The sequence below is a fragment of the Phocoena sinus genome, chromosome 9 (genome assembly GCF_008692025.1).
Source record: "Phocoena sinus isolate mPhoSin1 chromosome 9, mPhoSin1.pri, whole genome shotgun sequence".
In the NCBI taxonomy this organism is placed as follows: domain Eukaryota; kingdom Metazoa; phylum Chordata; class Mammalia; order Artiodactyla; family Phocoenidae; genus Phocoena; species Phocoena sinus.
Window position 1 is genome coordinate 17,632,146 of NC_045771.1, and position 15,177 is coordinate 17,647,322.

Sequence of the window (15,177 nt, forward strand, 5' to 3'; positions counted from 1 at the left end):
AAAAGGATTTATGAGAGGAAACCTCACCCAAACACACTTCATCTTAGGTATAAAGAAGCACTCAGGACAATTAAGTACTGACACACTCAATGAATGAAAAAATGAAGTATCAACACTAAACTAAAAGTGGCCAAGCCTCCAGCACACACCAACTCCCTTAATTTTTGTTTTTATAAAGTATCACTAACATCTTCAGGACACGTATGTCACAAAACAACTAGAATACTGCTTCAAAACAGTAGTTTTACCAATGTGTCAGAATCATAGGCTCCCTTATGTGGTATTATTTCTAAGACAAACATATATTCCTCCTAACCATTTTACTAGAAAAATCTCTATAGGACACATTCTTATTTTCCTTTTTTTAACTTTACCACATATAGAATAACTCTATCTTGACATAAAAATTCCAACAGGCCTTATAACTAAAGAAATAAGAGTTGATAGAGACACTTCACTCGTCTGCTGTAAGACAGGAAGGGCACAGAAGGAAGCAGCAAAACAAATAGGCATCTCCCACATTTAATGAGTACAGATGACTTCGGAAGCCTTCTACCAGCCTAGTGTCAAAGACAGAGTTGAGGAATTTATTAATCTTACAAACACTGAAAAATAAAGAGAAGAACCAGTCTCCAGTAACCCAGTGAAGCTGTCAGCTGATCCAAGAGAAAAACCCAAGCCTGTTAGTTTCTGACGCTATGCTTAGTACCAAAATCATAACTTTCTATCTGTGAAGTTCGTGGTATACTATACGTTTCAACTGGATGCACTTGCTTGTACAATATTATCAAATCTCACTTCCAAACTGTAATAATGTAAATAAGAGAGCTCATAATACTACCTGAGTGTATTCCAACGACTGCCAGAGAGAAGCAGCAATTTCAGGAGATTTTCCAAACGCTGCAAGTGTCTTCAGTAGTTCGGCCTTTAATACAGGAGGGATACTGCATTGCAGGAGTCCCAGAATCACCACCACGGGGGTCCACTGAGGATGTTCACAGAGTGCCAAACGAGCATTTTCACTCTGAGTATTGAATTGAAAAGAACAAGAGAGACTTTCCATTTTCAAAAGCTAAGAAAAATGACCAGTAATCATCTAAACTGCTAACACTTACACTGAGTATTCATAGGCTTAATACACACTAAAACAAAGATAAGCCTACGGCAAATGCTTGAACTCTACCAGTAGATCAAATCAGATCACTAGCTCAGTCAGTGTAAAAAATGGAGAAACGATAGCCTTTGTAGAATTACTTTGACAGCTCTAAGAATGGAAAATAATACATACAAACAGAGAAAGTCTTCCAGGGTCACATAAATCTTACATAGGCATTTAACATCTTTTCTGGAACAATGTTAGACATGAATGAATAAAATACCTTGTCCTTTACTGAGGAAAAAATGGAAATACACACACACGCACACACACATGCACACACGCACACACACGCACACACACGCACACACACACAGTATCAAGTACCACTCCATTTTAATTCAACAAGAAATAATTACAAACTTTATGTTTCGACCTTTAATACTATTTAGCATTACTGGGAAAACCAGTAAGTTAGAAGACACTCTTCCTATCCTCTGGAGAGAATGTCAGACTAAGGAACTTAGCTTTGCTCTAGTGAACAAAAGAAACAACTAGAAGAGCAAATGGGACCTAATTAAACTTAAAAGCTTTTGCACAGTAAAGGAAACCCTAGACAAAACGAAGACTACCTACTGAATGGGAGAAAATATTTGTAAATGATATGACCAATAAGGGGTTAATATCCAAAATATATAAATAGCTCACACAACTTAACATCACAAAAACAAACAACACGACTAAAAATGGGCAGAAGTCCTGAAAAGACACTTCTCCAAAAATGACATGCAGATGGCCAACAGGCACATGAAAAGACGCTCAACGTCACTAATCATCAGGGAAATGCAAATCAAAACACCTCACTCCTGTCAGAATGACTATCATTAAAAAAAAGAACACAAAGGCGAGAATATGGAGAAAAGAAAACTCTCCTACACTGTTGGTGGGAATGTAAATTGTGCAGCCACCATGGAAAACAGTATGGAGGGTTCTCAAAAAACTAAAAACAGAACTACCATATGACCCCACAATTCTACTCCTGGGTATACACTCGAAAAAAACAAAAACACTAATTTGAAAAGATACAAGCACTCCAATGTTCACAGCAGCATTACTTACAATTGCCAAGATACGGAAGCAACCTAACTGTCCATCAAAAGATAAATGGATTAAGAAGATATGATATATATATATATATATATGTATATATGAGAGAGAAAAAATATTCAGTAAATTTTCTTTTTAATTAAAAATACTCTTTATGTGTATATATATATATGTATATACACAAGAACCTATATATCCACACCTATGCTAGGAAACCTTCTAGAAGGATGTGTATCCAACAGCTCATTCTTTTTTTTTTTTTTGCAGTATGCAGGCCTCTCACTGTTGTGGCCTCTCCCCTTGCAGAGCACGGGCTCCGGACGCGCAGGCTAAGCGGCCATGGCTCACGGGCCCAGCCGCTCCGTGGCATGTGGGATCTTCCCAGGCCGGGCCACGAACCCGCGTCCCCTGCATCGGCAGGCGGACTCTCAACCACTGCGCCACCAGGGAAGCCCCAACAGCTCATTCTTATTTGCCCTTCTGATTATTTTCTTTCAGGCTTAGGCTATTATTTTCATACACATTTATGGCAGTAAGCAGGGGCTACCAGAACTATACCCTCTAAAGGTGAAGAAACAAAGAACTTAAGAACAGAATAGCATAAAATACTAACCACAAAAAAAAAATGAAAAAACAGAACGCCAAATATACATGCTAAATTTATCACTCATAAACTTTAAGCATTATAAGGAAACTTGGGGGCTCCTTACAATGCCACTGTGTTAGAACACAAAGTTACATTCTCACATGCAGTGGGTGGGTTACCTACCCAAGTAATGATGGTAGATGTGAGCTGTAAAAAAGCAATCAACCCGTCCTGCTCCTTCTGGGTGATGCCACGTGAAGGAAGGTGACGGTACTGGACACTATCTGCACTCGGAAGATCCTTCCGGAGGTGTTCATGGTAAAGCATCAAGGAGTGAAAGAAATGTTCCCAGGAAACAGGACTGCCGCCTGCCCCCTGAATATTTTCAACTGTAAAGAGACACAGCATAGAATTTCCTTTCAAAATTGTCTAAGCATTTGCTTGGAAATGGAGGAAGAAAATAAATTTAAAACAATAAACTTTGTTTGCCTTTGTCCTAGATAAGCTGTGTGTTGAAAATGGGTTAGAAACCCTCTTTAAACTAAACTCTGGATCAATTTATCCCTGGGACTAAAACTGGGTGGTGCCCATGTAATGCAAAGGTAAATTACTTTGGATGTCAGTTACCTACTTCGAATCCAGGACAGTACTCTGTGTTGTCATGTAACTATACAAGGCTGCTTTTCCCATGAGTAGTTCCCAAATGTTGAGCTTAAATTAAATTCCCAAAGAGAGAGAGAACTACAAACTAGATTTGCAAATTACAGTACTCTATTACATACCAAGCACTGAGAGCAAAAGCCGAGCAGATAAGACAAGGAAGGCTTGACAGAATAGTCAAAACACAGGTCTTGGAGCCAGACAGATCTCAGTTCCAATCATGGCTTCCCTGTGACTCGTGACCTTCGGTAAATTACTTAACTTTGCTAAACCTCAGTTTCCTCACATGTAAAAACAAAGTAATAATATCTACCTGACAGAGGTGTTTAATAAATATTTCTTTCTCTTCCCTTTTGTACTATTTTTGGTGTAACCAGACTCCAGTCTGAAAATTAAGTGAGGAAATTGGGAGAGGGTTGAGAGAAAAACTGTAAGAACAGAAATTTAGAAAATAAGGACTTATGAAGATAAAGAAATCAAACTTATGTAGCAAAGGTGTATATTTTGCTTTGAGCACCAGATATGTTCTTAAAAATGTATATTAATTCTCATTTCTTAAACTGAACTGTATTTTATAAAGCAAATGGTAACTCTCCAGTCTGTGAGACCATAATCAAAGCATTCGCCATACATAAAACCAGCAGTGGGCTTCTCTCTGTTATAAAAATAACGTATACGCCCAGTAGAACCTAGCACGTATAACCAATATGCTTTAATAGGTAGAAGGATACTGAATGTCACAACAAACTTAGACAACAACTAGATTTTTCTTACCGTGACTGCTACCGTTGACTTTGAGTAGACTAAAACAGTAGTGGGCACACTGGGGCCCATTAGCCAATCCCTGGAGCATTTTCAAATAAGGAATATAAATAGTTGGAGGCAACAGGTCACCCATTTGCCTAACAAACTTTGACAAGACAACCTGAAATAGGGAAAAACCAACAGTTTACATAAAGCATATCTTAACTTTAAGCCAACATGGACTAGCTAATAAAGACTACATATGAACTAAAATGAATTATGTACTCTCATTTAACTCCCCACCCAAGACAAAATAATCTGGTATTCTATTTATGAAAAATTGCATTTTCAAGTTTGTCATTAGCAATTTAATGCAATTATAGAATATCTTTGTGAACATAAAGTACATTTTTATAAACATTGTAATGTCACAAAACGTAAGACTACTCACATTCTAAATATGTAAAACAACTGAAGAAATTTACTCATTTAAAATTAACTAGCAAATTCAAAGGTACACTTAGAACCCAGAGTTCCTAAATCCCAGTCAAATTTAGTATGAAGATCTAGGAACCTGAAATAACTTTTTATAGTAACCTAAACATATTCTGTTTTGTGTTCTGGCCAATACATGTTCCTACACTCCTGTTCTCTAAGTCTACTTCTTAGATTTCTCTTTTCTCTTGCTTATGCCTTAAATCTATTATCAACAACTAAACATATTATTCAGACTAATTAGTTGGAACTCAGAACCAAAAATGTTACAGATCTCTGGAAATTATTGTTAAATCTGTTAGGTATAACAATTTTATGATTATACAGAAAAAATATCCTTATTTTTAAGAGATACTAACTTAACCAGTGAGAGGTGAAAGGTCATGCTGCCTATAATTTACTTTAAAATAACCCAGCAAAATAAAAGCAGTAGAAATAACAAGAATGGAAGTGAACATGGCAAGATGTTAACAGCTATTAAATTAAGATGTTGGGGAATTCCCTGGTGGTCCAGTGGTTAAGACTCCATGCTCTCACTGCTGAGGGCCCGGGTTCAATCCCTGGTTGGGGAACTAAGGGACCACAAGTCGCAAGGCAAAAAAAAAAAAAAATTCTTCTGGGGAAATTCCCTGGCAGTCCAGTGGTGAGGACTCCACCCTTCTACTGCAGGGGGCACAGGTTTGATCCCTGGGAACTAAGATCCCACATACCGCAACGCAGTCAATAAATAAATGATTAAATGGAAAGGGGCATTTGCTGTAAAAAAATAAAAATAAATTAAGATGTTGGGTGTTTATTATAATTATTCTCTCTTCCATATGTTTGAAAATTTTCATAATGGAAATTTCTTTTAATATTTATAAACTTTTAATAAACCCTTCTCCAAAACTTTTTAAATGGAAAAAAGTGAAACAATAAATGTAAGAAATACAGTTAAAAAAAGGGGGGGTCCTGATCTTAGACCCTAGCTAGCATAAATGAAAATTGTATTATATGGCATGAAAACATCTAGAACAGAAAATCCCAAAGAGATGAAGACAGATATGGCAATCCATCTGATTTGCTGCTGCACAGCACCCTTTAGTTACTACAGGATATAAAATGGACTTTTTCCTACATTATCTACTGACTCATAGGCATTCTGTCATTAATTATAACTTCTAAGCCTTTTTCCTGTAGTATTTTTACCTCTCCTATGTTCCTCAACTTGCTAAGAATGATGTATATTCTTTGTCATGCCTATAGAGGACAGAGTAAGTTAATAAATACTAATTAAATCCAAGTAAGTGACTCATAAAGAAACTAGACACTTTTCTGTGTCTAATGCTTCGATGCATAGCTAGTATCTAATAAAAGGCTGACTATATAAATTCCAAAATGATCAGATCAATTTAAGAGTTTCAATTTCCTTAAATAAAAGGAAAAAGTATAAATGTCTAAAGGTTACAATAGTGTTCATTTGCACGAACAGCAATAACAGCAGGAAATACCATTTTTCATGTTTTTAAGATTTCCAGTTACCATCCCACAGTACAAAAGCAGAAAAACTAGGAGCTCACCTGGCGCTGAGGGGGTCGCTGATGAGCCACCCCAAGGTAAGAACCCAGGATAGTGGAAGTCTGAAGAGGCTCTGAGGGACACCAGTATTCTAGTGCAAGCTCCAAATTAAAAGGATTCTTTTTATATAGCTCACCTATCTGCAAACAGTAAACAAAGACTGTGGGAAAATGCCTGTAACTCAAATTACTTTTAAATAAAAATTTACATTTTTATTGAATTCACTTGTATATTTAAGATATTAGATCTGAAATTTTCCAAAGGTAGGGAAAAAATAACGGAGAGAGGGAGATGATAGTCCATCCAATATAACAACTTACCAAGAGCATTAATTGTTCCAGATCCCTTCTAAGTGAAATGGGGGGTTCGTTGCCCATCTGCATACTCATGTGAATCATTCGAGCATCTTCATCTGCCCGATTCCTCAACTGCTTCACCTATTAAATTTATTATATAGTTTATATGTAAATTTATTATATGGGTTAATAATAATGAAATGAGAAAATCAGGCAACTGTCTAAAAGTGATTACATAAAAGAAAAATATTGTTTAAATATCTATTCCACTTTAATAATGTGAAGAAATATGCTAGGAATTTTACTGCAATATTAATCATAATTTATAATATCTTAAGACTTCAATGCATTTTCCACTACAGATAAGTTAATTTTAACTAAAGTGTTTCTCAATTACTGACATTTTGGGTAGGATACTTCTTCACTAGGTTGGATGATTCTAAACATTACAGGACATTTAGCATCCCTGGTACTACCTACTAACTACTAATACCACCACTATAGTCATGTAATGAGCAAAACTAGCTCCCTAAACATTTGCTAATTAAACAATGTACTTGTAAATAACTCAGCAATCAAAGAAGTCTCAAGGAAAACTACAAAATACATTAAATAGAATAAAAATGAAAACACAACATATCAAACTTTGTGTGACCCAGTTAAAACAGAAATCACAGATAAATTTATAACATTAAATGCCCATAGTAGGAAAAAATAAAGGTTTCAAATCAATAATCTAAGCTTCTGTGGTAAAAAACTGAAATGATTAGGGCAAATTAAAACCCAAGCAGAGAGGAAAAAAATAATAAAAGCAGAAATCAATAACAGTGAAAGAAAATATAAGAAAATCAATAAAGCCAAAGGCTGGCTCATTGGAGAGATCAATGAGATTGATAAATCTCTAGCCAGGTTAAGAAAAAAGGGAGAAGACACAAATTAACCAATATTAGGGATGAAAGAAGAAACATCACTACAGATCATACAGACATAAAAAGTATGATATTAGGAATACTAGGAATAACTTTATGCCAATCGATTTGATAACTGGAATGAAACAAATTCACTGACAGACACAAACCTTCAAAGCTCATTTAAGAAGACATAGATAACCTAAATAGTACTGTATCTATTAACAAAATTGTGTGAATAAGTTCATTGTTTACCCTATTCAAGTCACATATGACTTTTGTTTATTCAAACTCCTCTCAGCCTTTATCTTTCCAGATGACCACTATCTTTCCATAGTAAAAGTCCCTTCTGGACTAATAACTAGGAAAAAGTTAAAGCCTTAACCCTTTCTAAGGCTTCATTTCCACAAATGTAAAATGAAAGGATTTCTTCCAATTCCAAAATTCTATGATGTTCATCTACCACATCCTTCAAGGCTGATGAGGTCTCAAGTTACCTGTTAAACACTCCTTGACTATTCCAGTCCTGAGTGAGCTATCCTTAGCCTAAGAAATCCACTGTAATTTACTGTCTATACCTGTCATTTACTTACTGTTACTACCTGTATTTTTCTGTGTATATCTCATTTCTCCAATTAGACACCAGGGGTCCCCAACCCCCAGGCCGTGGACCAGTAGTGGTCCGTGGCCTGTTAGGAACCGGGCCGCACAGCAGGTGAGCAGCGGACAATAAGAGAAGCTTCATCTGCCGCTCCCCATCGCTCGCATTACTGCCTGAACCAACCCCCCCCAACCCCCTCCCCCCGCTTCCGTGGAAAAATTATCTTCCACGAAACCAGTCCCTGGTGCCAAAAAGGTTGGGGACCGCTGAACTTGACTATATATTCTTTGCTGGCAGGGAATCAATCTCCTACTTATTTGTTTTCTTCACAATTCCTAGCATGGTTACCTGGAATACAGGAGAAACTCAATGAACACTTGATTCATTATATCATGAGTAAGCACTTCATTCCTTGTTTGCTACCATTCTGGGCAGTTTTTCCATTTGCCTTATGTTTTTCAGTAGGTATGATATCAGAACTGCACATTGGTATTACAAGTGTAGACCCTTCGGGTGCTTTTTTTATGCACACACACACACAAAAGGCAGTTTTATAGGACTTTACCCCCTCCTTTACTTCCTGCCACCACTCTGATGGCTTCCTTGACACAAAATGGCACAAAGAACATACGCTATGTAGGAACTGTCTGAAATGGCTCTAAGAATTCCTTTTTGGATCAAAGTTATAGCTTGAGCACTTTATTCAAATGTAACCTCACTAAAGGTAGGCAGGGCCCCTGGGCCCTGTTATTAAGAAAAAAAGTAACCTTTGCATTAGTGTCTTAAACCCATCACTTTACCCGTATCTATGTGGAGGTCTATTTATACACTATAATTAAGAGTCTAAACAATTATCTATGAAACTATAAAACTGGAGATTCTCCACTATACCTCTTCCAAATCATGTATAAAAGGCATTAAATAAGACAACCTTAGCACTGATTCTCCAGGGTAGCATGAAGTTAATAATTTTCTCCCCACAGAAGCATTTTCATTTGCCTATTATTTTCTCACTACAAACAATTCTCAACGCCAAATGTCTTCCTTTTAGCTTGTTCTCAGTTAATGGGTCTTACATTATTTCATTTTCATGAATCACAAACTAATTCACAAGCTGTAACATAACAACTACTGCCAAGTATTAGTCTACAGTAAAAGGTTTTATTAGTTTCCAAAACATAAAGTTGGTTAATTAGTCAATTTTAAATTATTTTATAAAATTCTTCTACTACTTTTTACTCATCCTACATTATTACACTTACCTTCATTGGCATAAGTGCCAGGAAATCTGTAATGAGATTATGGATTCTACGAATATAAAATTCCTCCTGATAGAAGTTTTCTGACACCACTACGGATTCAGTGAGGAACAGGAAAACACTGTCTGCAATTGCAAGCTCTGCCATTGCTTCATCTGCTTCTGTGAATTCAGCCAGAGCTAGGAACATATTTAGAAAAACAGCACATGGAGGAAAAATTACTAAACTAGATTATAGTATCTCAAAATATTCTGCTGATAGTTCAAAATTCAGATCTCTTCTCAACCTTCTAATATGTTCTGTACACAAAATAAGACAGTGTGTAACTGTAACTGACTCACAAACCCCAAAGAACTACAGAAAAAGTACATTAGAAAATCATCTACTCTTCACAATAACATCGAGAGTGATAAAAAAAATTACTTAAGGGATTTTCCTGGTGGCGCAGTGGTTAAGAATCCGCCTGCCAATTCAGGGGACACAGGTTTGAGCCCTGGATGGGGAAGATCCCACATGCCACGGAGGGACTAAGCCCGTACACCACAAATATTGAGCCTGTGCTCTAGAGCCCGTAAGCCACAACTACTGAGCCTGCGTGCCACAGCTACTGAAGCCTGCACGCCTAGAGCCCATGCTCCACAACAAGAGAAGCCACCGCAGTGAGAAGCCCCTGCACCACAATGAAGACTAGCCGCCACTCGCCGCAATTAGAGAAAGCCCGCACACAGCAATGAAGGCCCAACGCAGCCAAAAATGAATAAATAAATATATTTTTTTAAAAAATTACTAGGTAATTTTGTGATAATCTGTCTTTGAAAAAGAAATGTTAAATAGCTTATTCTGCTTCACTGTCATAAAGACCAAATACATTCTGTTACTTAAAGTACACTTTCAATGCCTTGAAAAGGGTCAGGAATAGATATAAACCAGGATAGTCTCAACCAGAGGAAAAGAGATTGGTTGGTTTTTCCTTTTTTTGTTTATGTGTTGTTTTGCATTTTGAAATAAAGCCTGCATATCTACCCATATCATACAAACTCCTTGAGAACAAAATAGTTTCTTAATTCTTTATTACTACTAACAGTAATGATTACTAAAATTATTAATTATTAATATTAATTAAATATTAATAACTAGTTCCAAGCCTTCACTTGAATTCAGAAATACTGAAATTAAGAACTATTTCTTTTTCCCGATTTTTTTTTTTTTAAACATCTTTATTGGGGTATAATTGCTTTACAATGGTGTGTTAGTTTCTGCTTTATAACAAAGTGAATCAGCTATACATATACATATGTTCCCATATGTCTTCCCTCTTGCAAGAACTATTTCTTGAAGACTACTTACTTGGGTAATAAAGCACACTAATATCTTAATGTAAATTGAGTTTTATCATCTCAAAACAGTATATAAAAATTTCAATCAGTTTAGTAAAATTCAAAACATACTTTTTATAAAATAATGTAATAAACATATTTTATAAAATGTCCAGAAGTCTACAAAAAGAGTAGGAACTAATTTTTCAAAATTCACATCTTTGTTAAAACTCGTCTGGATTATTTCAAGAAATGACCATTTCTGCAACATAAGCTATTCATCTTTTCTAGTAATTTTTAAAATATAAATTAACAGATTAAAATGTATACTTTAAAATGTTCATTATAGCGAATTCTCTGGTGGTTCAGTAGCTAGGACTCCACGCTTTCACTGCTGAGGGCCTGGGTTCAATCCCTGGTCAGGGAACTAAGATACCGCGAGCCATGCAGCACAGCCAAAAAAAAAGAAAAACATTCATTATAATACCCCTAATTTTAAAGATTATAAAAGGGTATGAGCATGTAAAACTAAAGAGATTAAGTAGCCAAAGATCTAGGACTTGAAACTAGGTCTGGATTCCTATTCTTATCTAGTGAAGTATATAGTATTTTCTACTGTGCCTCTCAAGATTAGGCCAATGGTACAGTAATTTACAGTATATGAATTTGATTAACTATCACATAGCTACTTAAAAGTATACAGTAATTTTATGCCAGAAAAGTACTGAAATAAGACTTGTAAATGAATAAGAGGTATAGCTGAGAAACAGAATTTGTACATGATTGTAAATGTCTAATTCTCCATCTACCAGCTTTAATATAAAAAATACTTGGCCAGGGACTTCCCTGGTGGCTCAGTGGTTAAGAATCCACCTGCCAATGCAGGGGACACGGGTTCGAGCCCTGGTCCAGGAAGATCCCACATGCCATGGAGCAACTAAGCCTGTGCACCACAACTACTGAGCCCACATGCCACAATTACTGAAGCGCATGCACCTAGAGTCCATGCTCCACAAGAGAAGCCACTGCAATGAGAAGCCTGCGCACCACAGCAAAGAGTAGCCCCCACTCCCCAAAACTAGAGAAAGCCCATGCACAGCAACGAAAACCCAATGCAGCCAAAAATAAATAAAGAAATAAATTTATTTATTAAAAATTTAAAAATACTTGGCCAAAGAAAAACTTGTAACACAAAAAAAACTTTCCACAGCAGTCTTGAGAGAAAAAAACGGAGCTGGAGGAATCAGACTCCCTGACTTCAGACTATACTACAAAGCTACAGTAGTCAAGACAATATGGTACTGGCACAAAAACACAAATATAGATCAATGGAACAGGATAGAAAGCCCACACAGAAACCCATGCACCTATGATCAACTAATCTATGACAAAGGAGGCAAAGATATACAATGGAGAAAAGACAGTCTCTTCAATAAGTGGTGCTGGGAAAACTGGACAGCTACACGTAAAAGAATGAAATTAGAACACTCCCTAATACCATACACAAAAATAAACTCAAAATGGATTAGAGACCTAAATGTAAGACCAGACACTATAAAACTCTTAGAGGAAAACACAGGCAGAACACTGTATGACATAAATCACAGCAAGACCCTTTTTGACCCACCTCCTAGAGAAAGGGAAATAAAAACAAAAATAAATAAATGGGACCTAATGAAACTCAAAAGCTTTTGCAAAGCGAAGGAGGCTACAAACAAGATGAAAAGACAACCCTCAGCATGGGAGAAAATATTTGCAAATGAATCAATGGACAAAGGATTAATCTCCAAAATATATAAACAGCTCAAGCAGCTCAATATTAAAAAAACAAACAACACAATCCAAAAATGGGCAGAAGACCTAAATAGACATTTCTCCAAAGAAGACATACAGATGGCCAAGAAGCACATGAGAAGCTGCTCAACATCACTAATTATTAGAGAAATGCAAATCAAAACTACAATGAGGTACCACCTCACACCATTTAGAATGGGCTTATCAGAAAATCTACAAACAACAAATGCTGGAGAAGGTGTGGAGAAAAGGGAACCTCTTGCACTGTTGGTGGGAATGTAAATTGATACAGCCACTATGGAGAACAGTATGGAGGCTCCTTAAAAAACTAAGAGAATTACCATATGACCCAGCAATCCCACTACTGGGCATATACCCAGAGAAAACCATAATTCAAAAAGACACATGCACCCCAATGTTCATTGCAGCACTATTTAAAATAGCCAGGTCATGGGAGCAACCTAAATGCCCATCGACAAACGAATGGATAAAGAAGATGTGGTACATATATACAATGGAGTATTACTCAGCCATAAAAAGGAACAAACAGGGTCATTTGCAGAGATGTGGATGGATCTAGAGACTGTCATACAAGGGAAGTAAGACAGAAAGAGAAAGACAAATATCGTATATTAACGCACATATGTGGAACCTAGAAAAATGGTACAGATGAACTGGTTTGCAGGGCAGAAATAGAGACAGATGTAGAGAACAAACGTATGGACACCAAAGGGGGAAACTGGCCGGGGGGTGGTGGTGGTGGGATGAATTGGGAGATATGGATTGACACATATACGCTAATATGCATAAAACAGATAACTAATAAGAACCTGCTGTAGAAAAAATAAATAAAATAAATTTCAAAAATTAAAAAAAAAAATCTTTCCACAGCCCACTTGGGAACAGCATGAGACTAGAGAACAAAATGTTCTGGAATCATACAATTGATAAGATACTGGAATCTGCTGACACTCTAAGACTAGGAAACATTGACATGGACTGTAAACTTTAATAAAACCTTTCCAGATTTACAGTAGAAACCTACAGAAGTGACAATTTTCGGGCCTTCAAATTACAACAAAAGCATAGCTCTCATCCTGTTAGAGTAAACCACTATTAGTATGATAATTACATGCACGTAAACAGCAGAAGAGGATATGCTATAGTGGGTAACAGATTGTCAGAAGTCAGATTCCACATCCATTATTGACTGAACCAAATATCACCTAATATACTGTAATTTAAAATAACAGTAGTTTTTAATCTGACACAATGTAAGAAAAATTAGTCTGTCTGTGAACAAAACCAAAAAGAAAAATGTAAAAAAAAGATATTGTTATACTGTCATTTCAAATTTAAAACTCTTAAGGAAAAAAAGAAGCTAAAAGAGAATTGTCAGTGGCTGCAAGAAAGGGAAAAAAATTTTCAAATAATTTCTTTTGGGAGACAAGAAAAAAGGAAAAGGTCCGTACTTCTCAATACAAAATTTCAATTACCACAACTCTAGGTATCTTCCTAGGCTCATGCTTATACATGTCAAAGATAACACCTTTTCCTTACACGGCACAGTCAAAAAAAAAAAAAGATAACACCTTTTCTGAAATGCCATTAAACGCTGATATGTCATTTTCTCATAACAAAATGACCTACAATCAGTTTACCTGTCACATCAGGGAGCTGAGATATCCCCCTCAACGCCAGTGCCCAGGCAAGTCTCACAGTGGCTTGCAGACCCGGCAGTTTCCAAGGCTGTGAGTCTTGAAGACGAGAGTGAATTGTTGCAATGTATTGTCTCTCTGTCAACAGTGGAAGTTGATGAATCATATCTGAAAACAAAAATAGACAACTATACCAAAGTAGAGAAATTTTCACTTTTGATATATAGGAATAATGTCTAAGAATCAGAAAGTCAGAGTATTCCCATCAAAAAATTATGACTAATTATAATTAATGTTTGAAATAATAAGTATACTATCATAAAAACAGACTACACCTACTTAATTCTGTGATTCATTTCATTCAATACAGGAAATCTGACCAATGCATTAACTGGCAGCATTCCTATATGAGAAGCACAGGTACTGCTTGTTATGTGACACACAATGTACTATGTGACAATTCAATTGGAGGTAAGGGGTAGTTTTATTTTAAATAAGCCTTTTGTAATGGCTAAGGATGATCACCAAAGAGGAGTGGGAAGTGTCTGGTCTCCTCACATACCTAACGAAAGGAGACGGGGATGATACAATCAAAAGCGGACAGCGGACAACTGTTGGAATAATTATAAATATTTATGACATTAAATGGCAATAAGCTTCCTTTGTGGGAATCATTTTTGAGATCCTCGGTTCTAAGCAGTAACTGTTTACAAGGTTACCAAGAGAAATTTTATCTACTTCACAGAAAAAAAGAAAGTTAAAGATAATATATTACTAAAAATTATAGTTATCCTCCCTTAGAATGAAAGGTTTAAAATGTGAATAGTAAAGAAACAAGCAAGTGGGGGACTTCCCTGGTTGCGCAGTGGTTAAGACTCTGCGCTCCCAATGCGGGGGGCCCAGGTTCGATCCTTGGCCAGGGAACTAGATCCCACATGCATGCCGCAACTAAGAGTTTGCATGCCGCAACTAAGGAACGGGAGAGCCACAACTAAGCAGTCCACCTGCCACAACTAAGGAGTCCATGTGCCGCAAATAAGGAGCCCACCTGCCGCAACTAAGACCTGGCACAACCAAATAAATAAATTAATTAAAAAAAA

The 15,177-nt window shown here is 36.5% G+C and overlaps 1 protein-coding gene across 3 annotated transcripts in view; it reads right to left on the reverse strand.

The window, feature by feature from the left end:
* The window catches only part of NUP205 (nucleoporin 205), an 81,766-nt gene that overhangs the window by 53,553 nt on the left and 13,036 nt on the right, over positions 1-15,177 (reverse strand). For all 3 annotated transcript variants that reach the window (XR_004351462.1, XM_032643353.1, XM_032643352.1), the window contains exons 7-13: positions 14,081-14,245; positions 9,313-9,488; positions 6,566-6,682; positions 6,248-6,385; positions 4,224-4,374; positions 2,973-3,178; positions 842-1,024 (exon numbers count right to left, since the gene is read on the reverse strand). Coding sequence is in view for 2 of the 3 variants with exons in the window: in XM_032643353.1 (XP_032499244.1) it covers positions 842-1,024; positions 2,973-3,178; positions 4,224-4,374; positions 6,248-6,385; positions 6,566-6,682; positions 9,313-9,488; positions 14,081-14,245 (1,136 nt within the window). In the remaining variant the exon portion in view is untranslated. The remainder of the gene's footprint in view (positions 1-841; positions 1,025-2,972; positions 3,179-4,223; positions 4,375-6,247; positions 6,386-6,565; positions 6,683-9,312; positions 9,489-14,080; positions 14,246-15,177) is intronic.